We start from the raw sequence: 23314 nt of genomic DNA on the forward strand, positions 1-23314 counted from the left end.
CTCCTTATTTTTCCTAGGTCAAAATGACTTCTATACCAGAAGATGGGCACCGGAGGTGGGCCTGGGTGAGCACAACCCACCAGGGCGCGCCTGGGCTCCCTGGCGCGCCCAGGTGGGTTGTGCCCACCTGGTGGGCCCCCTCTGGTAGTTATTTGCTCCAATATTCTTCAAATATTCCATAAAAAATATCCATGAAGTTTCAGCTTGTTTGGTGTTGTGCAGAATAGGTGGCCTGACGTAGCTTTTCCAGGTCCAGATTTCCAGCTGCCGGAATTCTCCCTCTTTGTGTGTACCTTGCATATTATGAGAGAAAAGGCATTAGAATTACTCCAAAAAGCATTATTATGCATAAAAACATCATAAATAACAGTAGAAAAACATGATGCAAAATGGACGTGTCAGCAGCCGCCGCCAATCGAGGGAAACACCAGCCGGGGCCAGAAGCAGCCGCCAGAGGCAGACCCTCGCCACCCGGGTCGCGGCCACCACGGGCGCACCCCACGCAGCCATCCACACAGGCACTAGGGGCCACAGCGGTCGTGGGACACGCATGGGAGCCCGCCGTCGCACCTTGCAGCCAGCGCTCTGCCACCCGCAGGGAAGACCGCCCGCGCCGATCTCGCTAGCAGAGGGGAGGAAGGGTCCCGCCGCCGCCTACGCCAACCAGACTTTGCCCGGTGGTGCGCCCCGGCGGTGGAGAGGCGGAGAGGAGGGAGGGGGGTCGCGGGGCCGGCGGCGCTAGGGTTTCCCTCCCAGTCGCCACTGGAGCGACGCGGGAGGGGAGGGTGGGGAGCCTTTTCCAACTGTAAAAGAACCACTTGGCCCCACCAGTAAAACCATGCAGTTTCACCGAACAAAACCTCCCCTACTTTTGCAGCGAGAGAAGGAACCAGATATGCGTAGAGATCAAGAACATCATGTATCTGAATCCATATGTCCAAAGTGTCAAGCTTAACTTGGGATGGTTGGGTTACTCCATCATAGGGAGTTATGATAACAGCATCACCCCTGAAGTTCCATGGTCCTTCTTGCATTCCCTCTCCAGATCACCAAGGCAAAAAACCGAAGAGTGTAGAGGTTCGGTTCCAGAGGCTTGAAGTTGACTTCCTGCGCAAGATCCCCAACGGCTTTAGAGCATCTCCAACAGCCGCGCAACGCGCCGCGCGCTAGAAGTCACGATACAGCGCCGGGTTAGCCAGTTTTTGCGCACGGCGGTGCGCTGGCTCCAGCGGCCGCCGCAAATTAAAGCGCGCCCACGCCACTCCAGCAGGCGCGCAATATTTTAGTTTTTTCTACTATGATTCGATGCATATTTGGTTTCGTAGATAGTTCTCCTACTACTACTACTACTACTACTACTACTCATCCGACTCGGACTCTGTCTCAGTGATGTCCTCCTCCGACGTCGGAGTGTAGGCGTCAAGGAATCGCTCGTCGCCGGAGTTCCAGGAGGACGCATCTCCTAGCGCTTGGTTGTATTTAGCGACCGCCTTCCGCGTTCGCTTGTCCTCGCGATAGTCGGCTCGCTCCTCCCTCCTCTTCGCCCTCCTCTGGGCGAAGAACTGTTCCTCGTTGGTGTCTTCCGGGAAGCGATGGCTCCACAGCGCCATGGCTTGCTCGTCCATCTCGGCCAGCCTGAGACGATGCTCCCGCCTCCGGTGCTTGCGACGATCCTCGTCGATGAGAAGCCGCGGGAAAGGCGCCAACTCTTGTGCGCGCTCCCGCGTCGCCACGTCGGCGAAGTTCATGTCCTGACGGGACCGCAGGAGGCGCCACGCCACAGCGTCGTACGCGCGTGCGCCCTCCTGGGCGGTGTCGAAGGTTCCGAGACGGAGCCGCATGCCGCTGCACGACCGAATCTCGACGGAGTAGGTGCCGGACGGACGCACGCGGACGCCGCGGTAGCCCGTACCTCCCCGGCGGCGAGGCGGCATGGTGGCGCGGTGGTGGCGTGTCGGCGGCAGAGCGCGACAGAGGGCGACGGAGAGATGGAGAGAGCGGCAGAGGGCGCTGCAATTTATAGGCGCGCCGGACGTGGCGCACCAAATGCAGCGCGCGAGCTGCCGCCTTTTCCCCGCACGCGCAATCGTTTCCCGCGCGCTAGTTTTCCGCCACCGCTGGAGCGCGCGAAAACGTCCCGCGCGCACTAAAAAGCCAATTTACCCCGCGCACGCTAAAAAGCCAATTTACCCCGCGCGCGTCTTTTGCCGCGGCTGTTGGAGATGCTCTTAGAGACCAGATGGGCCGATGTGTGGTCGGCCTTGTGGCCAAATGTGGGCCAGATGGCATTTCCGTTATTACGTTCCGGGGTTCCACAGCACAGGAGACGTGATAATCCCAGCTTCCGGGACCGGTACCGTAAACTCGCAGCCGGAAACTATCCTTTCCAAGAACCAAAGAACCCCCAACGGCTACTTTGTGCCGCCGCCGCCTCAACCACAGCCGCCCGCTTCTATAAAGCTTCAGGTCTCTTCCGTCCGCCCCAACGGCTCGCAGCAGTAGGAGGAGAGAGGGATCGGAGCGCGAGGTCCGCTGCCCGCTCTGCCCTGCTCTGTTCAAGAACTCGCCGGTTCTCGGCCCTTTGAACGGAGCTGGAACAGCAAGAAGTCCCCATGGCGACCAGGCATAACCAGCACGCGGCTGCCGCTCCGCAGCCGACCACCAGAGGTGAGCCGCCCGCCCGCCCGCCCTCCCTCCCGCCCAATCTCTCTTTCTCCCCGCGCGACGCGGGGAACGACCGCTCTAGCCTCTAGGGGTTCTCGATTTGTCGATTTGGACCTGCCTGCGCCGTTAGCTTCTTGCGGCTTGTTTTGTTCGAGTTCTTGATCTGTTCGTCTTACGAGCCTGATTCGCCAAGATCGGATTTTTAGTTCTCGAGTTCTTGATTTCTAGTCTGATGCGAGCGAGTTTCGTGCCTGATCTGTGTGTCAAAAAAGCAGTTCCTTGATCTTTACTCATGTTTCTCTTTCGTCATGTCCAGGTGCCGCAGTACCGGCAGGGAAGCAGAAGGACGCCGGCGGCCGCCCCGGTGCGGGAGGGAACAGGCGGGTGCTCGGGGACATCGGCAACGTCGTCCACGCCCACGTCCTCGACGGGTAAGAAAATCAATCAGCGCAAGGATCAAATCCCGTCCTGCTTTTCTTTCTTCCGTTCTTTCTCCTGAACTGAATCCGTTCTTGTTCGCTGCAACAGCAAGATCCAGCTGCCGGCGGGGATAAATCGCCCAATCACCAGGAGCTTCGGTGCTCAGCTCTTGCAGAAGGCCCAGGCCGATCCATCTAAGGTACAGACAGACACGAGCCCCCCTTTCCGATGTTCGAAAGCAATTTCTTGATGATGGATTTCTAATCTAAATCGCTGTGGTGGTTTGCAGAACGGCGTAGCTGTTCCTCCAGCAGCGCGGGCCGGCCTGAAGCCGGTGGCCAAGAAGGTCCCTGTCAAGCTCAAGCCCGCCGCCCCTCGCCCTGAGCCGGCCGCCAAGATCGTCACCGGCTCCGGCGAAAACAGGAAGCCATCAGAGGTCGCCGCCGTTTGCTCTGCCCCCAGGAAGAAGGTCGTCCACACCCTCACGACCGTGCTCAGCCATCGGTCCAAGGTGAGCGACCCGGGCCATCCAACCAACACCTCTCTCTGTCCTTGGTCCTTACTGCTCATCCTCTCCCAGTAGTGCCTTAACTCTGCTCGCGTGTTCTTGTGAATGGCAGGAGGCCTCAATCGATGACATCGACAAGCTCGACGGCGACAACGAGCTCGCCGTCGTCGACTACATCGACGACATCTACAGATACTACAAGGAGGCACAGGTAACCACAAACCTCCCTCTTCAGCAATTGTCTGCTCAAGTGACACACCGCAAGCAACTGTTCTGACGATGTTCACCAATCTGTGTTGTGTTGCAGCACGAGTGCCGGCCGATAGATTACATGGGCAGCCAGCCCGAGATCAACCCCAAGATGAGGGCAATCCTGATAGACTGGCTAGTGGAAGTGACCCATAAGTTCGAGCTCATGCCCGAGAGCATGTACTTGACAATGTACGTCATCGACAGGTTCCTCTCCTTACAGGCGGTGCCTCGGCGGGAGCTGCAGCTCGTCGGCATGGCGGCCATGCTCATCTCCTGCAAGTACGAGGAGATCTGGGCGCCCGAGGTATATATGGCCCAAACACTTTCTCTCATCCCCAGTGAATCCTGTTCGTTCCAGTAGCTGCCTCAATCTGCTCGTGTCTGTCTGTCTGTCTGTCTGTCTGTCTGTGAAGGAACTCTGAATCTGAAGTGGCGGTTTGCTTTGTGTTTGCAGGTAGACGATTTCATATCCATAGCCGACTACTCGTACTCGAGGCAGCAGATCCTGTCCATGGAGAAGAATATCCTGAACAGCATGGCGTGGAACCTCACCGTGCCCACCCCGTACGTCTTCCTGGTGCGGTTCGCCAAGGCCGCCGGGAGCGACAAGGAGGTAAAATGCATTGGACATTGATTCAGATATCTGAAGTTGCATGTCAGATAGATGTGCCATGGAACAATATGATCTTGTTGTTGAACGTAGCTTGAACATTTGCTGAATTTCGTTTCCTCCTGTTCTTGTGGATGAACGCAGCTTGAGCATATGATCTTCTTCTTCGCCGAGATGGCGCTCATGGAGTACGGGCTGGTCACGGTGCGCCCCTCGCTCGTGGCGGCGTCTGCCGTGTACGCCGCCCGGTGCACGCTGAAAAGAAGCCCCGTCTGGACAGAAACCCTGAAGCACCATACGGGATTCGCTGAACCGCAGCTCCTGTGAGTGATCCATTCACTTGTCTGCCTGATGAACTTTGCTGAATGAGCTGGAACTCATGGAAATTCTTTCTGTTTGTTGGTTTCAGGGAGCCTGCCAAGATGCTGGTCATGGCGCACGCGGCTGCTCCGGAGAGCAAGCTCAAGGCCATCTACAAGAAGTACTCGTGTGAGCAGTACGGGCGCGTGTCTCTGCGCCCTCCGGCAGTTGCTGCTCCTCAGCGCCTGGCCTAGTCTGCTTTAGGATTTGCTGCTCGGCTTTCGATCTTGAAAGCTTGGTTGCTTACTGTTACTGTCTGTGTTCTGCTACTATCTGATATGATACACCAGGGTGTAAACAACAACTATATTCATTCATATGTTTGAATCGTCTTCATTCAAAGTAATGCTTTAGCGATTTCCTTGGCTTGAATGAAGATTGCTGGGTATTACTTACTCTGTATATACGGCACACCAGAGTGCACTACAACAGTTCATACTAGTTTGAATCGAATTCAGAGCTGTGTTACTGAATAAGTTTTCCTGTTCTTACAAGTGGTCTTTGTTTCAGTTTGTGTTTGTTACAGTTATCCAGTTCTCTTTTTCTCTTCGGATCAGGAGCTTTTCGTTGCTGAATAAGCAAGTGCAGAAACTTAAAATTGAAAGCAAGAAAAAACTTAAAATTACAGTTTTATCCAGTTCTTCTTTGTTTCAGTTTTCCTTGCCGAACAAACATTAGCTGACTGCAGAAACTTAAAATTGAAAGCAAGAAAAAACTGTTTCCCCATCTCAACAGCCATCTGAATATATCTTGAAAGCTTGAAAAAACTTTTTGGTTTACACTTGTCACCTACTTGTAAAAATCATAGCTGAAATTTTATCCTCGTTGGACTGAAAGTTTCCTTGGGTGGTATTGGTCAATTCTCAGTTTTTTTTTTTTTGCTGAACAAAACAATAATGTACTTGCAACTGTGTTGGGCAATAAGAGACAACAGGGGAGCTAATTCAGATGAAAGGAGAAGCACATATATACCAGAGAGTGCAGAAAAGGAAGCTCAGGAAAAATAAACCAAGAGGGACTAGAATTACAGGAAAAATGGAAGTGATTTGAAATTCATTTAAAGGGACTGACTCTTCTTTTCCCTCCACCTTTCCAGCAGAAAATTGAGTTCATTCCCAGCGTCAATCGAATTCAAATGCACTCTCGAAATAGGCTTTCGCCCCGCTATATTGATATAGCAACCACCCGATATAACAGAGATCCCAATGCTGGGGCAGACAGCACAAGTACACCCAAGAGAAAAGAAATAGAAAGTAAAAGAAACGAATGACAACAGAGTCGGATCGACGGAAATGATGATGATCCACAACCGTTGCGCCCTTCGAAGATTTCCACCACACTCCTAGCACTTCGGACACACCGCAACACCTTCAGGAAGGAATTCGACGATAATGACGCTGCTGCCCGGACTGGTCCTAGGGTTTCCCCCGGTACGCAGACGGGTGTGGATGAGGGGATACCCGACGCCCTTCAGGAAGGAACGACGACGCCCACATGCGTCGCCGCATCGATGCCGGCCAAGCCGGCAAGGATTTCTCCCGTCCGCCACACACCCACACCTCGACCGATCCGTCGCGCTCCATCAAACTTGCCGCCAACCAACATGCGCTACCACAGTCTTAGAGTCACCACCGCCGTCTCACTGCGTCAAATACACTGCTCAAATGAACAACATACTTATTGGATTCAAATACATTTCAGTTATTGAGCCGTGAAATGTAACTGATGAAAGACGTGAAATCGCTGTCCGATGAACCACCCACTTCGACCGCGGCACGAGAAGCTTCTTTCATAAGAGACGCTCTCCTCCTCGCGCCCTCACCGTCGTCACAATTCATAAGCCCATTAACACCTCCAGCAATTTCATCTCTTCTGATGGCGTCATCGCCCCAGACCTTCTCCTTGAGGTTGTACCCAACCTTCCACTCGTCGACGATAGCCGGCTGTTGATCGGCTGGTCGAAGGCTATCGGCAGAGTCAGCATCGGCACGCCGGCGTACAGCGCATCCAGCGTCGAGTTCATGCCGCAGCGGGTGAAGAACCCCCCAACGGAAGGATGGCACAATACATGAGCTGGTCACACCACGGGACGATCACACAGTCGCCTCGACGGATCAAATCGTGCACGCCGGCGCAGGCGTCGCGGAGCACCCAGAGGAACCTGAACTTGCTCTCGGCCAGGCCAATGGCGATCTCGTCGAGCTGAGCGGACGACACCGAAGTTGTCAGACACCGGACAAGCGGTACCGCCGGCGGCCACGGGCAGGCGGTCGAAGCGGTACTGCACGGAGAACATGGTGGCGCTGGGTGGCGAGAGGACGCACACCGGGACGCCCCTCCGGTTGCCTACGCGCACGGCCCAGGGCACGAACGTGTCGGCGAATATGGCCGCCGGCGCGGCCCCGAGCCGGTCGAGGAGGCGCTCGAAGGGAGCCTCCATCCGGGTGTACACGGCCTCGACGAACCCGGCCATGTCCTCGGCGCGGCCGTGCTCGGAGGGGACGACGTTGGGGATGGCCTCCAGGCGGACGCCCGACGGCGCGGGCCCGCCGCCGAGCAGGCCGAGCCACTCCTCGCTGACGACGACGGTGGCGGAGACGCCGCCCCGGGCGGCGAGGAGGCGGCACAGGTTCAGCATCGCGTTGATGTGGCCGCGGCCAGGGTGCGGCACCGCCAGGACGTGGCACGGCGGCGCGGCGACGGAGTTCATTGGTCGGTGGCTACGCTTGGCGGCCTCCTGCTCGGCGGGGATCGAAGACTCGAAGCAGAGTTCCTGTGAACTGTGACCATGGTCCATGGGGATTCCGGCTGCCATCTTTCGTGCAGGCGGCGGGGCGGCGGGACCGAAAATACATTATTTCTACAGAGAAAAATGCATAGAGATATCCACCAACCAATTCCACCGTTTGTCATGCTTCAAGATTTGTGCTCACGTTTTACTTTTTTTTAGAAAAGAGGCTGGCGCCTGGCTTTAAAATGTAGCTCTTACAACCAACAATACAACACAACACAACACAACGCCAAAAGAAAAAACTCCGGCATGATACAAGGGTGCCTAGAAACAGCAACAAAGCCGAAAAAGCAAAGACAACGAGGCATTGGAGCCCTCAAACATAACCGAAGGACTGATGCGGCGAAGGAAGCTAGCCGTCCACGGAAGTTGTGTCTCGCCATCGCCTAGACATCCGGCACAATAGCGCCAACCTGCTCACGTTTTACTTCCTCCCATAAAAAATATTTAAAGTTTTAAATTTGCCCTAAATCAAACTTATTTATTTTTGATCAAATCAATTGCAAACTTTGGGAATTTGGTCGCCCGCTAAAAAATTCATGGTGTCAGAAAGTACTTGTGTTGATTGTAAATTTTTCCTAAATGAAAATTAGGATAACAATATGTCCAGAAACAGAGAACTTAGCTGACTCGACACACACTACCAGAAATCCAACCACCGCACCATTTTCCATACTGGCAATGGTGATTTCACGACAGACAACCAGCGATCATTGTAGCACCACAATCCAACTAGGTTGGCCTTGCCAAACAACTAGCCCAACGTGTCAAGGGCTAGTTAGTTCAGTCTTTGGTGTTGTAACGCCCACGATGCGGCTATATCTCCCACGTGTCGAGGCACGACTTAGAGGCATAACCGCATTGTAGGTATTGTCGTAAGAAGGGTCATCTTCACACAATCCCATGTAATGAACAAGAATAGGATAACGAGAGTTGGCTTACAATCGCCACTTCACACAATACATAAATTAATTCATACATCATCCAAAATCCACACATAGACCGACTACGGTCAAATCTAACTGAAAAATAAGATAACCCCAAATGCTAGATCCCCGATCGTCCCAACTGGGCTCCACTACTGATCATCCGGAAAAGAAACATAGTAACGGCCACGTTCCTCGTCGAACTCCCACTTGAGCTCGGTTGCGTCATCTGCGCTGGTATCGTCGGCACCTGCAACTGTTTTGGTAGAATCTGTGAGTCACGAGGACTCGGCAATCTCACACCCGCGAGATCAATACTATTTAAGCTTATAGAAAAGGATGGGGTAATAAGGTGGAGCTGCAGCAAGCACTAAGCATATATGGTGGCTAACATACGCAAATGAGAGCGAGAAGAGAAACAACGCAACGGTCGCGAAGCTAGAAATGATCAAGAAGTGATCCTGAAACTACTTACGTTCATTCATAACTCCAACCGTGTTCACTTCCCGGACTCCACCGAGAAGAGACCGTCACGGCTACACACACGGTCGATGTATTTTAATTAAGTCAAGTGTCAAGTTCTCTACAACCGGACATTAACAAATTCCCATCTGCCTCATAACCGCGGGCACGGCTTTCGAAAGATAATACCCTGCAGGGGTGTTCCAACTTAACCCATTATAAGCTCTCACGGTCAACGAAGGATAAACCTTCTCCCGGAAAGACCCAATCAGTCTCGGAATCCCGGTTTACAAGACATTTCGACAATGGTAAAACAAGACCAGCAAAGCCGCCCGAATGTGCCGACAAATCCCGATAGGAGCTGCACATATCTCGTTCTCAGGGCACACCGGATGAGCAGTCCGTACAATTAAAACCAGGCCTCAAGTTTCCCCGAGGTGGCGCTGCAAAGGGCTCTAGTTTGGACCAGCACTCAGAGGAACACTGGCCCGGGGGTTTAAATAAAGATGACCCTCGGGCTCGCGAAAACCCAAGGGAAAAGGCTTAGGTGGCAAATGGTAAAACCAAGTGTCGTGGAATTGTCACGGCAGATGTCCTCGTGCAAGGACTTAGTCGTGGAGCCATCGCAGCTAGAAAGCTTAAAGGGGTTAAACGGGACAAAGGACACGAGAATTATACTGGTTCGACCCCTTACGTTGAAGGTAAAAGCCTACTCCAGTCGAGGTGGAATTACTTAGGGTTTTGATGACCAGGAGCTACACCGCTCTGCCTGGCTATCGATCTGATCTTACTTGTCCTGAACCGCCGCCGGGTCGTCCCTTTATATAGAAAGGTTAACGCCCAGCGGCTCTCACAGTCCCGGCCGGCTCATAAACTGTGCACAGCTTGGACTCTTAACTATTCTTGCCTTACACTACAAGTCATGCCACAACGGCGGTTTACCACTACGGGCCTTAAGTCGCCTCTGGGCCTTAGACCTACTACTAAACCGCCATCCTTAACCTGTCCTTGGGCTTCTGAATGAAGAGCTGTGCAACATAACCCGGCCCATCTTGGGCGGGTTACACCGGTAGCTATATCCTCAACATTAGGCCCCAGATTGATTTGAACCGGTTCATGCCAATCTTCAATACCTTAAGAGAGAAAATCTTCCGGCTTCTGTTCGCGCGAAGGTTATAACCCGCCATGACGTCATCTTCTGGATTCTTGGTAACCCGCCGTGATGTCATCCACCATTAATGCACGTTCCGTCCAACGTATCTCAACGGATCCTTATCTTAATAACTATCCCGAAAATCGAGGCGCCTCTGCAGCTGGATAATCATGTCTTCAGCCTCCTCGTTTCTCGCGCCCACTTAACAGCCGTCCCTTATAAATAGGCCCGACCGGGTCCTCTCTCACTCCTCCCTTTCCATCGTCTTCCTCCTCTCAACACCTCAGAGCCCGAGCTCCGCCGCCGCCGCCGCGCCTCCCGTCTTCCTCAGCCTCGGCCGCTGCATCAACCTGAGCTAGTCCAGAGAACGGCGGCGACTCTCCGCAGTGAACCTGCAACTGTAAGTCCTCTTCTTCTCAAACATCAGATCCGCATTAGGGTTCCGCGTTCCTCCCTGTTCTTCGTAGTTCATCTCTGTTCTTTCATTGTTCTTCCACCACGACTTCTTTTGATTCGAAGAACAGTATAGAACTCCTGGGTAGTGGTTTCGCACCCATTTCCAATACTAGCAGATCCCTTTTGCTTGTAAAAAGACCTGATTAGGACTTATGAACTTCTCTGTACCAGTTTTTAGGTCTAGAAAATTTTCCTTTCCAGACGACCGTTTGATCCAAAACAATTACTGCAATCCGTGAAACTTGTTTGTGCAACACTTAGGCAAAAATTGCATCTGTTAGCTATGGCGGCTCATATCACCGGCTTAAAAAAGGCTATGCTTCATGAATATTCCGGGTCATCCATAACAGAGTCAAATAACTTAGTTGCTCACGGTATCCATAGCGGCTTAAATAACCCGACACAATTGGCCATATATCATTAGGCCCCTTCATAAGCCGCCACCTTAAATACTGAACCGAAATTTTCCTCCGGCTTAAATGTGAACCGGAATTTTTATTTTGTCATAGGCTTCCATCCTTCACAATGCCGTCCAAGGCTCCCAAAGCGCCCATTACGTGCAACTGGGTTAGATCCAACGTTACTGATAGCACCTTAGCTGACTTCGTGAAAACGGGTTACCTGCCCAAGAAAGAGGTCATGTCCTATCGTGCTCCTGACCCGTCCGAAGAGAGACCTCAACCCAAGGACGGAGAGGTTGTCATATTTGCTGATCACATGAGCCGGGGCTTTGCTCCTCCTGGCTCAAAATTCTTCAGAGATGTTCTGCACTTTTTCGACCTGCGACCTCAAGACATTGGACCCAATTCCATGTCGAACATTTGTAACTTCCAAGTGTTCTGTGAGGTGTACCTTGGAGAAGAGCCCAGCTTGCTACTCTTTAGGGAGTTATTTTATCTGAACCGCCAGAATGAATGTGCCAACGGGCCTAGTTTGGAACTCGGTGGAATCTCAATCCAACGACGGAGAGATTGTCACTTCCCTTATGCTGAGCCGCCAAGCCACCCCAAAGATTGGAACCAGACATGGTTCTACTGCCAAGATACTTCTCCGGCTGATGAGAATCCTCTGCCCGGCTTTCGCGCCCTGCGTCTGGAGTCAAATCACCCCCTGCCAGACAAACTATCTCAAGCTGAACGTCAACCACTTATTCCTACCATCAAAAAAATCAAAGCTCTTCTGGGGAACGGCCTGAATGGCATTGATCTGGTCCGGGTCTGGATTGCCTGGCGGGTGATTCCTTTAAGCCGCCGCCCCGGCTTAATGTGCGATTATACCGGCCGGAAGGATGATCCTCTTCGGCACAGTCCCGACGACTTACCTGAGGACGTCCTTGATGATATGACCAAGTCTCTTCTGAACGAGAGCCTGGCAGATTGCGGGAGGACAGGCTTAAGCCCCTTCTGCAAGGCTAACCTGGCCCCAGCGGTAAGCTATTGACCTGTACACCTCACCTTCCATTTTAACGATTTCGTCTTAACTTCAAAAACCTTTGTCGTATTTTACAGGCTAATGATAAATTCTGGAAGGTCAGGTATGACCATGAAGCTGCTAAAAAAGCCAGAAAGGTTAAAAAAGCCGCCAGGAAAGCTGCTCCCCGCAAGAAGGGGAGTAAACCTAGCGCCTCGGACCTGCTTCACCTGGAAGACACCTCCGAGTCAGAGGTAGCCCTTGATTCTTTAGGCTCCTTTTTTAACCATCTTATTGACATGGATTATCAGCAGGAGGACACCGGAACGAGTCATGAAATGATTGAAGAGACTATAATTTCCTCCGACTCGGAGCCCTTACCAAGACTGAAAGTCCCAAGAGTAATCCGGAAAGTAAGATTTTCACATCCTTTAGCTTATCAAGATCCTCAATTTCTTTTGAAGCGACAGATTCATGAAAGTCGGAGGCAGACCCGGACCAGCAAGGATGCAGACCTCTCCTCCGGCTTACCTGAAGCATCAAGGAAGCGCCGGACTGAGGTTATCTCCGACTTATATCCTTTTCATCCTTTGGCGGGCGTCACTCGTCAACCACTCAATTCTTCTGATTCAAACTATCAGGGAACTTCACCTTCCTCCGGCGAATCCATGCAGTCTAGCTTGCCGGCTTTCAAAACCGCACCCGGGTAATGATGATCAGCTTATTTTGTGCTTATCTTACTCATGTTTTTGCACTAACCCTTTGACTTTCAGTGTACAAGTAAAGCCCAGCAAGAGGGCGAAGAAAAATAAGCCGGTCGAAGAGCCGGTCCTGACTGAACCTGATTCTTCTGCTCATGAGCCGCCGTCTGCACCAGCTCCTGAAACCACCACTGCTCCATCTGATGAGCAAGTTATGGAAGGTTCTGACAACCCGGAGATCCCCAGCCCGGCTCATCCAGATGACCCGGACGTTGTAATTACCCGGACCGAGTTTGTTGAACCGGGAAGACCCACCGTGTTGGCTAGGTGCTCTGCCAAGGAAGAACTGCTGGAACGCCGCAAGGCCAGGCTGGACATCACTAATTATGCCAATCTGGGCATTGGAGATATTGTCGCTGGCTATATTAATCAAGTGCACAACAGCCGGGACCTGGAAATTGATATGGTGAAGCAAATACAACAAAAGTCTGAGGTATGACTCTCTTGCTTACTCCATAGTCATCCTTACCATGCCAGCCCCCAAGTCTATTACTTATGATGAAATATGTTGTAGACTTAATACTGGCTTAATAATCACTGCAAGAAAACCGGCTTACCTGGTAACACTCAAGGGCCGGGTTAGACAGCATAGTTGAACTGGTCCTTACCTTATTTTAATCAAGAAATTGAGCAACTTTATACATTAGCCCCCAAGTGCCGAGTACCTTTGCCTGCAAAGTGCTTGGGACTTATTTTCATGATCCGACACTGTAAATAAAGCTCTTCAGCATACATTAGCCCCCAAGTGCTAAGTGTCTTTGCTTGCAAAGTGCTTGGGACTTAATGTTGCATTATAATCACCCTAACCGTAACCCGGAATTTGTACAGGCCGTCGGTAAGAAATTTGAATCGGAAATCTCTGATCTGAAGAACCGCCTGCAGACTCAGGAAAGTGAAACTCAAAAGGCCAACTCCAAATTTGAATTCAGTGTATCTGCACAAGAGAAATTGAAGAAAAAGTTTGAAGCAGAAAGAAAAGCCTGGGCGGATGAAAAGACTGCTTTGCTCAGCCAGGCCGAACAAGCGGAGGCCACTCTTACTGAAAGAACCGCCGAGCTAACCGACTTAAAACGCCATGTATCTCAGATGGTCTCCGCAATCTTTGGTGAGTTACTCTGCAAGTTTCTAACTAGTTTACATCATTCATTTCCCATAAGTATCTCAATTGCCATCAGCTCACCTGACTTTGTAATGCAGGTCCCAGGAGTTCCAATCTCAACCAGAACGTGCTGACCAAGCTGAAGGCGGCTTACACCTTGGTAGAGCAACTTTACACCGGGTCACAACGTGCCTTAGCCGTTGTGGCTCTGTCAAATAAAGTTCCCACTCACCTGGCGGACGTACTCAGGCGGCTTGCCGTACTTCCTCAACGCTTCCAAGAGTTGAGACGGGCTTCTGCAAGAGCCGGAGCTATAGCCGCTCTGAGCCGGGCCAAGGCATTTCTACCGGAGCTAGACCCGGCCGACATCGCCCTTGGGTACCCCAGCTTGAAGGAAGACGGCACCCCCTTTGACCAGAAGGACTTCGCCGCTTGTGTGAAGAGCGTACGCCCTGTGGCCACTTTGATTGGCAATGACACAGATCTTACCAAATATCAACCGGGCTATGACGCGGAGAATCAGAGAATCCCAACACCACGTTATGAAGCAGTCAGCCTGATTCCTCCAACTCGTAAGCATACCTTCGCCCCTGAAGTTGACCCAGCCGGGTTAATTGATGATGAGGCTCAATTTGAAGCCTTGAGTGGCATTGACTGGAAATCATCAACCTTCCAGGTCATGGAAACAGCCGGAGGAGCGGAGAGGGATGACCCGGAAACCTCAGGCCAACAACGCCCTTGATCTCGCAGGCAGCTCATGTGATGTCTTAAAAGACGATGCCTCACCTTTTGGACTCGGGAGACATGTAATAGAGTAGGACAAACACCTAATTTTGTCGTGCTATCACGCACGTGTGTAACGCTCAACATTGTTTAAGCTGCCCTTTTATATTCTTCTGGGTTATGCTTGATCCTCTGTTTTCCTTATGTTTAAAGAGCTGTCTTTAATTGTCCTGCATAGAAAAACAAATCACAAGTCTCTAGGCAGCTTACCGCATGGAGAGTAACATATTTTACATATAACCCGAAATATGAATCAAAGTCATAATAAACCGGCTCTCAATTATATCTTCGAGATAACCATAACAGCATACCTGCGAGCCTTCAAATACACTTCCGGTTTATATAACCCGAATAATGAGGTTGAGAACTCACCTCCAGTTCACCAGCACATTATTAATCAAGGTTAAGCCGGTGGAATAGGAACCACCCTTGAATGCTTTTGATATCATCAAAGAACTGGTTTGCAAAACAAGAGACCTCAAGAATTTAGGGGCTTCTGATTCGAATACGACCAGAGAATCGTCCCAAAGGGGTTAAGCTAAGATTCGAATGCGATCATATAGCCCCCAGTGGCTTTGGCGTTGCCGATCAAGAGGGTACCGACAGCTATGTTCTCTTTGGTTCGAATACGACCCATGTTTGAACAGGAAGCCCCCAAATGACCTTGAGAGTTGTTTAACGACGCTGATTCGAATACGATCCACGTCGGTTCCCAAAGGGGGTTGAGCTATGATTCAAATATGATAAAAAAACTCCCCAATGAGCTCGACAATATGCCAATCAAGTGGGTATCGACAGCTATGTTCTCTTTGGTTCGAATACGACCTATGTTTGAACAGGAAGCCCCCAAGTGATCATATTTTTAACGGCTAGATTCGAATACGATCATAAGCCGGATCAGCCTCCAAGTGACCATGTAATGTTACAATGAAAATGACAATGATACATTTACCTTTGGAGGAAAAAAGGACAGAGGTCCTGCTTTATTATTTATCACAATATATACATGGCTACAAAAATATGTACATTATGAGAGCCGGTGGCTCAAGTGTAATAAGGCCGAAGCTGAGCTATGTTCCACGGCCGGCGGGTCTCCTCCTCTGACTTGCGTGAATCTTTGTGCTCCCGAAGATCGATAAGGTAGTATGACCCGTTGTGCAAGTTCTTGCTGACCACAAAGGGCCCTTCCCAAGGTGGGGATAGCTTGTGTGCATCTGTTTGATCCTGGATGAGCCGGAGCACCAAATCACCTTCCTGAAAGACCCTGGACTTAACCCGGCGGCTGTGATAGCGGCGCAGGTCTTGTTGGTAAATCGCCGAGCGAGCTGCTGCTACGTCACGTTGTTCGTCCAACAAGTCAAGAGCATCTTCACGCGCTTGCTCATTATCCGCCTCAACATAAGCCGCCACTCGAGGCGAATCATGACGGATGTCGCTAGGGAGGACCGCCTCAGCTCTGTAAACCATGAAGAAAGGCGTGTAACCCGTAGACCTGTTAGGAGTAGTATTGATGCTCCATAATACGAAAGGTAACTCCTCCACCCAACAACCCGGCGTCCGTTGCAAAGGAACCAAAAGCCGGGGCTTGATGCCCTTCAAGATTTCCTGATTGGCTCTCTCAGCTTGACCATTGGATTGAGGGTGAGCCACTGATGAAACATCAAGCCGAATATGCTCTCGCTGACAAAATTCCTCCATGGCCCCTTTAGACAGATTGGCACCATTGTCAGTTATAATGCTGTGTGGAAAAACAAAGTGAAATATCACCTTTTTCATGAACTGAACCACCGTGGCTGCGTCACACTTACTAACTGGCTCTGCCTCAACCCACTTTGTGAACTTGTCAACCGCCACCAAGAGGTGGGTCTTCTTATATTTGGACCTTTTGAAAGGCCCAACCATATCAAGCCCCCAGACTGCAAACGGCCAAGTGATTGGAATCATCGTCAACTCTTGAGCCGGCACGTGAGCCCGTCTTGAGAACTTTTGACAACCGTCACACTTACTGACCAAGCTCTCTGCATCCGCATGAGCCGTCAGCCAATAAAAACCATGACGAAAAGCCTTGGCCACAAGGGATTTTGAGCCGGCATGATGGCCACAATCCCCCTCGTGAATCTCACGTAAAATTTCTTGACCTTCCTCAGAGGAAACACAACGCTGAAAAGCTCCAGTGACACTGCGATGATGCAGCTCGCCATTGATAATTATCATTGACTTAGACCGCCGGGTTATTTGTCTGGCCAAAGTTTCATCCTCAGGCAATTCTCCCCGGGTCATGTAAGCCAAGTATGGCACTGTCCAATCTGGGATAACGTGGAGAGCCGCCACCAACTGTGCTTCTGGGTCAGGAACAGCCAAGTCTTCCTCTATAGGCAACTTGACAGAAGGGTTATTCAGAACATCCAAGAAAGTATTAGGCGGCACCGGCTTTCGCTGAGAGCCCAGCCGGCTTAATGCATCAGCCGCCTCATTCTTTCTGCGATCGATGTGCTCTACTTGGTAACCCTGAAAATGTCCAGCAATGGCATCAACTTCGCGGCGATAAGCCGCCATGAGGGGGTCCTTGGAATCCCACTTGCCTGATACTTGTTGGGCCACTAAATCTGAGTCGCCAAAGCACCTTACCCGGCTTAAGCTCATCTCCTTAGCCATCCGAAGACCACGGAGCAAGGTCTCGTACTCCGCTGCATTGTTAGTATAGGGAAACATCAACCGTAGTACATAACAAAATTTGTCACCTCGAGGGGAAGCTAACACAACTCCAGCCCCCGAGCCCTCCAATTGCCTGGACCCGTCGAAGTGAATAGTCCAGTATGTATTATCCGGTTTCTCTTCAGGCACCTGCAGCTCTGTCCAATCGTTGATGAAATCCACCAACGCTTGAGATTTGATAGCAGTGTGTGGCACATACTTTAGACCATGAGGCCCAAGTTCTATAGCCCACTTAGCAACTCTTCCTGTGGCTTCTCTATTTTGGATGATATCTCCTAGGGGAGCAGAACTGACCACAGTGATAGGGTGGCCCTGGAAATAATGCTTGAGCTTCCGGCTTGCCATGAACACCCCATAAACGAGCTTCTGCCAATGTGGATACCGTTGCTTGGACTCAATGAGTACTTCGCTGACGTAGTAAACCGGCCGCTGAACCGGATGTTCCTTACCCGCCTCCTTACGCTCCACCAACACAGCCACACTGATGGCTCGTGTGTTAGCGGCTACATACAACAACAAGGGCTCCTTATCGATAGGAGCAGCAAGGACTGGCGGCTCAGCTAGCTGTCTTTTCAAATCCTCAAAAGCAGCATTAGCAGCATCATTCCAGACAAAGTCATCTGTTTTCTTCATCATCTGATATAGTGGCATGGCCTTTTCACCCAACCGTCTTATAAACCGACTCAAAGCAGCAATGCGACCTGCCAGACGCTGGACGTCATTTATGCATGCCGGCTTAGCCAAAGAGGTGATTGCCTTGATCTTCTCCGGGTTAGCTTCAATGCCTCTGTGAGAAACCAGAAAACCCAAGAGCTTGCCCGCAGGAACACCAAAAACACACTTGGCCGGGTTAAGCATCATCTTGTAGACCCGGAGATTATCAAAGGTCTCTTTCAGATCATCTACCAAGGTTTCCTTCTCTCTGGATTTTACCACAATATCATCCACGTAAGCATGAACGTTGCGCCCAATCTGATTGTGGAGACAATTCTGCACGCACCGCTGGTAAGTCGCCTGTGCACTCTTGAGCCCAAAAGGCATAGACACATAACAGAAGGCTCCAAAGGGAGTGATGAACGCAGTCTTCTCTTGGTCCTTAACTGCCATTTTGATCTGATGGTATCCAGAGTAAGCATCCAAAAAACTTAAACGCTCACAACCTGCCGTAGCATCAATAATCTGATCAATACGGGGGAGAGCAAAAGGATCAGTCGGACAAGCCTTGTTTAAATCCGTATAGTCCACACACATACGCCAGGTGCCATTCTTCTTGACCACGAGCACCGGGTTAGCTAACCATTCTGGATGAAAGACTTCAACGATAAACCCGGCCGCCAAGAGCCGGGCTACTTCCTCACCAATGGCTTTCCGCCTCTCCTCATTAAACCGCCGGAGGAATTGCCTGACTGGCTTAAATTTCGGATCAATATTGAGAGTGTGCTCACCGAGTTCTCTTGGTACACCCGGCATGTCAGAAGGTTTCCATGCAAAGATGTCCCTGTTCTCACGGATGAACTTGATGAGCGCGCCTTCCTATTTCGGATCCAGATTGGCACTGATGCTGAACTGCTTAGATGAGTCACCTGGAATAAAGTCAACAAGTTTAGTCTCATCGGCCGACTTAAATTTCATTACCGGCTCATGCTCCGTGGTCGGCTTTTTCAAAGACGTCATATCTGCCGGGTCAACATTATGCTTGTAAAACTTCAATTCCTCTGTTGCGCAAACAGATTCAGCGTAAGCAGCGTCACCTTCCTCGCACTCCAAAGCTATCTTTCGGCTGCCGTGAACCGTAATGGTCCCATTGTGACCCGGCATCTTGAGCTGCAAGTATACGTAACACGGCCGTGCCATGAACTTGGCGTAAGCCGGCCGCCCAAAGAGAGCATGGTACGGGCTTCTTATTTTAACCACCTCGAAAGTCAGTTTTTCCGCCCTGTAGTTGTACTCATCTCCAAAAGCTACTTCCAGCTCGATCTTACTGACTGGATACGTCGACTTACCGGGCACCACCCCATGGAAAACAGTGTTGGACTGGCTGAGGTTTTTATCAGTTAATCCCATACGACGGAAGGTCTCATAATAGAGGATGTTGATGCTACTACCTCCGTCCATGAGCACCTTAGTGAATTTATACCCCCCAACCTGAGGAGCCACCACCAAGGCCAGGTGACCCGGATTATCAACCCGGGGAGGGTGATCTTCCCTACTCCATACAATAGGCTGCTCAGACCATCTTAGATAGCATGGAACCGCCGGCTCAACAGCATTTACAGCCCTCTTATGAAGCTTCTGGTCTCGCTTGCACAGACTGGTAGTAAACACATGATACTGTCCACCATTGAGCTGCTTTGGATTGGTCTGGTATCCCCCCTGCTGCTGATGCTGATTACCCTGGCTAGATTGCTGATTAAAACCCCCTTGAAAATTTTGAGAATTGGAATTAGAGCCGCCGCCCGGGCCATGAAAGCCGCCGGCGCCTGAGCCGCCGCCCTGCCCATTGTTGCCATAAAAAGCGTTGGAATTTTTGAAGGCTTTCATGATTGCGCAGTCCTTCCATAGATGAGTGGTCGGCTTCTCCCTAGAGCCATGCCTTGGACAGGGCTCATTCAACAACTGATCAAGCGTCGGGCCTGACCCGCTGGCTCGGGGAGGTGGTCTCCCCTTACATCGGTGGTTGTTACCCTGCGCATTGGCGTTGGCCACAAACTCCATACTGCCATCAGCCTTGCGTTTGTTACCTCCCTTGTCGTGGATTTGTCACGGCAGATGTCCTCGTGCAAGGACTTAATCGTGGAGCCATCGCAACTGGGAAGCTTAAAGGGGTTAAGCGGGACAAAGGACACGAGGATTATACTGGTTCGGCCCCTTACAGTGAAGGTAAAAGCCTACGTCCAGCTGAAGTTGTATTGCTAGGGTTTCGATGACCAGGAGCTAAACCGCCCTGCCTGGTTATCGATTTGATCTTGCCTGTCCCTGAACCGCCGCCGGGTCGCCCCTTTATATAGAGAGGTTGACGCCCAGCGGCCCTCAGAGTCCCGGCCGACTTATAACAGTGCCCGGCTCGGACTCTTAACTACGCTTGCCTTATACTACAAGTCTTGCCATAACGGCGGTTTATAACTACGGGCCTTAAGCCGCCTGCAGGTCTTAAGCCCATTATTGACCAGGTCGTCTTCAAGTTTGGTACTGGGCTCCGCGTGATGACCATTATGAGTAACCCGGCCCCTCCTGGGCGGGTGACTCTAATAGTTATATCCTCAACATTAGGCCCCAGATTGATTTGAACCGGTTCATGTCAATCTTCAATTCCTTTGAGAGAAAAATCTTCCGGCTTATGTTTGTGCGAGGGCTATAACCCGCCGCGACGTCATCTTCTGGATTCCTGGTAACCCGCCATGACGTCATCTTCCATTAAATTCATTTTTTATTCCGCCATATCCCAACGGATCTTATCTTTATGGCTATCCCGAAAATTGAGGCGCTTCTGTGGCGAGATAATCACGCCGTGGCCTCCTCGTTTCTCGCGCCCACTTATTAGCCGTACCTTATAAATAAGCCCGGCCCGTAAGTCTTCATTCACTCGTCGCCTCCATCATCTTCCTCCTCTAACACTCGAGAGCTCGAGCTCCGCTGCCGCCGCCGCTCTCCTGGTCTTCGTCAACCTCGGCCGCTGCATCACCCTGACCTGTCCAGAGAAACAGCGGCGACCTCCGCGATTCACCAGCACCCGTAAGCCCTTGCCACTCCATAGAGTAGATCCGCATTAGGGTTCTTGCTGTTCTTCCCGTGTTCTTCGCCGTTCATCGCGAGTTCCTTGTAGTTCTTCCACTGCAGTCATGTTTGATCCAAAAGTAGTACGGAGCTCCTGCGGTAGTTGTTTCGCATCCATTTTCTTCAGCAGCATGCCCCCTTTACTTGCAAAGAGATCTCCTTAGAGCTCTCGAACTTCTCTGTACCAGCTTCTAGGTCTAGAAATTTTTTCCTTTCCAGTCGATCGTTTGATCCGAAATAATTACTGCGATCTGTGAAACTTGTTTGTGCCACACTTAGTCAAAAAATTGCATCTGCTAGCTATGGCGGCTCATATCTCCGGCTTAAAAGAGGCCATGTGCCGTAAAATTTCTGGCTCATTTATGATAGAGTTTTAAACAATTTGAATTACTCACGATGCCCACAGCGGCGTAGATAACCCGACACAATTAACCATATGTCATTAGGCCCCTTCATGAGCCGCCATCTTGAATGCTGAACTGTAACCTTCTTCCGGCTTATAGTTGAACCGGACATTTCCTTTTGTCATAGGCTTTCATCTCTCACAATGTCGCCCAAGGCTCCCAAAGCACCCATCACGTGCAACTGGATGAGATCCGATGTTACCGACGAGACCTTAGCTGATTACGTGAAGACGGGTTACCTGCCCAAGAAGGAGGTCATGTCTTATTGCGCCCCCGACCCGTCAGAGGAAAGACCTCAACCTAGAGATGGCGAGGTGGTGATATTTGCTGATCACATGAGCCGAGGCTTCGCACCTCCCGGCTCAAAATTCTTTAGAGATGTTCTGAACTTCTTCGATCTGCGGCCGCAAGACATAGGACCCAATTCCGTGTCAAATATCTGCAACTTTCAAGTATTCTGCGAAGTCTATCTTGGAGAAGAGCCCAGCCTATTGCTTTTTAGGGAGTTGTTTTATCTGAACCGCCAGAATGAGTGCGCCAACGGGCCTAGCTTGGAACTTGGCGGAATTTCCATTCAACGACGGAGAGATTGCCTTTTCCCTTATGCTGAGCCGCCAAGCCACCCCAAAGACTGGAACCAAACATGGTTCTATTGCCAAGACACTTCTCCGGCTGATGAGAGCCCTCTGCCCGGCTTTCGTGCCCTGCGTCTGGAGCCAACTCACCCCCTGCCAGACAAACTATCTCAAGCGGAACGTCAACCACTGATCCCTACCATCAACAAGATTAAGGCTCTTCTGGGAAATGGCCTTAACGGCATTGATCTGGTCCGGGTCTGGATTTCTTGGCGGGTGATTCCCCTGAGCCGCCGCCCCGGCTTAATGTGTGATTACACGGGCTGGAAGGATGACCCTCTGCGGGACAGCTCCCACGATCTACCTGAAGACGTCGTGGACGACATGACCAAGTCTCTCTTGAATGAGAGCTTAGCCGACTGCGGGAGGACTGGCTTAAGCCCCTTCTGCCAAGCTAACCCGGCTCCGGCGGTAAGCTACCAATCTGAGCACCTTACCTTCCATTTTAACAGTTTTCGTTTTAACTTCGAAGAAACCTTTATTGCATTTTTCCAGGCTAATGACAAGTTCTGGAAGGTCAAGTATGACCATGAAGCTGCTAAAAAAGCCAGGAAGGCTAAGAAAGCCTCCAGGAGAGCCGCTCCCCGTAAGAAGGGAAGTAGGCCTAGCGCCTCAGAGCTGCTTCAGTTGGATGATAGCTCCGAGTCAGAGGTAACCCTTGATTCGTTAGGCTCCTATTCTGCTTTTCGTCTGCTTTTTAACCACCTTATTGACTTGATTATCCGCAGGATGATACCGAAGCGAGTAACTCGGTGACTGAAGAGGTAACTATACTTTCCTCCGACTCGGACCCCTTGCCAAGGCTGAAAGTCCGAAGAGTAACCCGGAAAGTAAGATTTTCGCATCCTTTAGCTCATCAAGATCCTCAATTTCTTTTGAAGCAACAGATTCATGAGAACCGGAGGCAAACCCGGGCCAGCAAGGATGCAGACCTCTCCTCCGGCTTACCCGAGGCATCAAGAAAGCGCCGGACTGAGGTTATCTCCAACTTATACCCTTTCCATCCTTTAGTGGGCGTCACTCGTCAACCACTCAATTCGTCTGATTCAAATTATCAGGAAACTTCACCTTCCTCTGGTGACTCCATGCAATCTAACCTGCCGGCTTTCAAGACCGTACCCGGGTAATGAT

General features: G+C 51.1%; 2 protein-coding genes and 1 pseudogene across 2 annotated transcripts; 1 reads left to right on the plus strand and 2 right to left on the minus strand.

Moving 5' to 3' along the window:
* Nucleotides 1-1358: 1358 nt before the first annotated feature.
* LOC109752061 (uncharacterized) lies at nucleotides 1359-1934 on the minus strand. Its single transcript, XM_020310931.1, has one exon. The coding sequence runs from the start codon at nucleotides 1932-1934 to the stop codon at nucleotides 1359-1361; it is 576 nt and encodes a 191-aa protein (XP_020166520.1).
* Nucleotides 1935-2487: 553 nt separating this feature from the next.
* On the plus strand, nucleotides 2488-5171 carry LOC109752077 (cyclin-B1-5). Its single transcript, XM_020310944.4, has 9 exons — nucleotides 2488-2667; nucleotides 2981-3095; nucleotides 3193-3283; nucleotides 3374-3595; nucleotides 3705-3803; nucleotides 3900-4148; nucleotides 4299-4457; nucleotides 4599-4777; nucleotides 4864-5171. Exons 1-9 carry the CDS (start codon nucleotides 2613-2615, stop codon nucleotides 5006-5008), a joined length of 1314 nt encoding a protein of 437 aa, XP_020166533.1. The 5' UTR covers nucleotides 2488-2612; the 3' UTR covers nucleotides 5009-5171.
* A 516-nt stretch (nucleotides 5172-5687) lies between these two features.
* Nucleotides 5688-7873, minus strand: LOC109752062 (UDP-glycosyltransferase 87A2-like; annotated as a pseudogene).
* Nucleotides 7874-23314: the final 15441 nt, after the last annotated feature.

Source organism: Aegilops tauschii, chromosome 1, assembly GCF_002575655.3.
Source record: "Aegilops tauschii subsp. strangulata cultivar AL8/78 chromosome 1, Aet v6.0, whole genome shotgun sequence".
Classification (NCBI taxonomy): domain Eukaryota; kingdom Viridiplantae; phylum Streptophyta; class Magnoliopsida; order Poales; family Poaceae; genus Aegilops; species Aegilops tauschii.

Coding starts and splice junctions, on each gene's coding strand:
- LOC109752061 (XM_020310931.1), bottom strand. CDS start 1,934: ATGCCGCCTCGCCGCCGGGGAGGTACGGGCTACCGCGGCGTCCGCGTG.
- LOC109752077 (XM_020310944.4), top strand. CDS start 2,613: ATGGCGACCAGGCATAACCAGCACGCGGCTGCCGCTCCGCAGCCGACC. Junction 4,149..4,298: donor AGGAGATCTGGGCGCCCGAG/GTATATATGGCC, acceptor TTGTGTTTGCAG/GTAGACGATTTCATATCCAT. Junction 4,778..4,863: donor TTCGCTGAACCGCAGCTCCT/GTGAGTGATCCA, acceptor TGTTGGTTTCAG/GGAGCCTGCCAAGATGCTGG.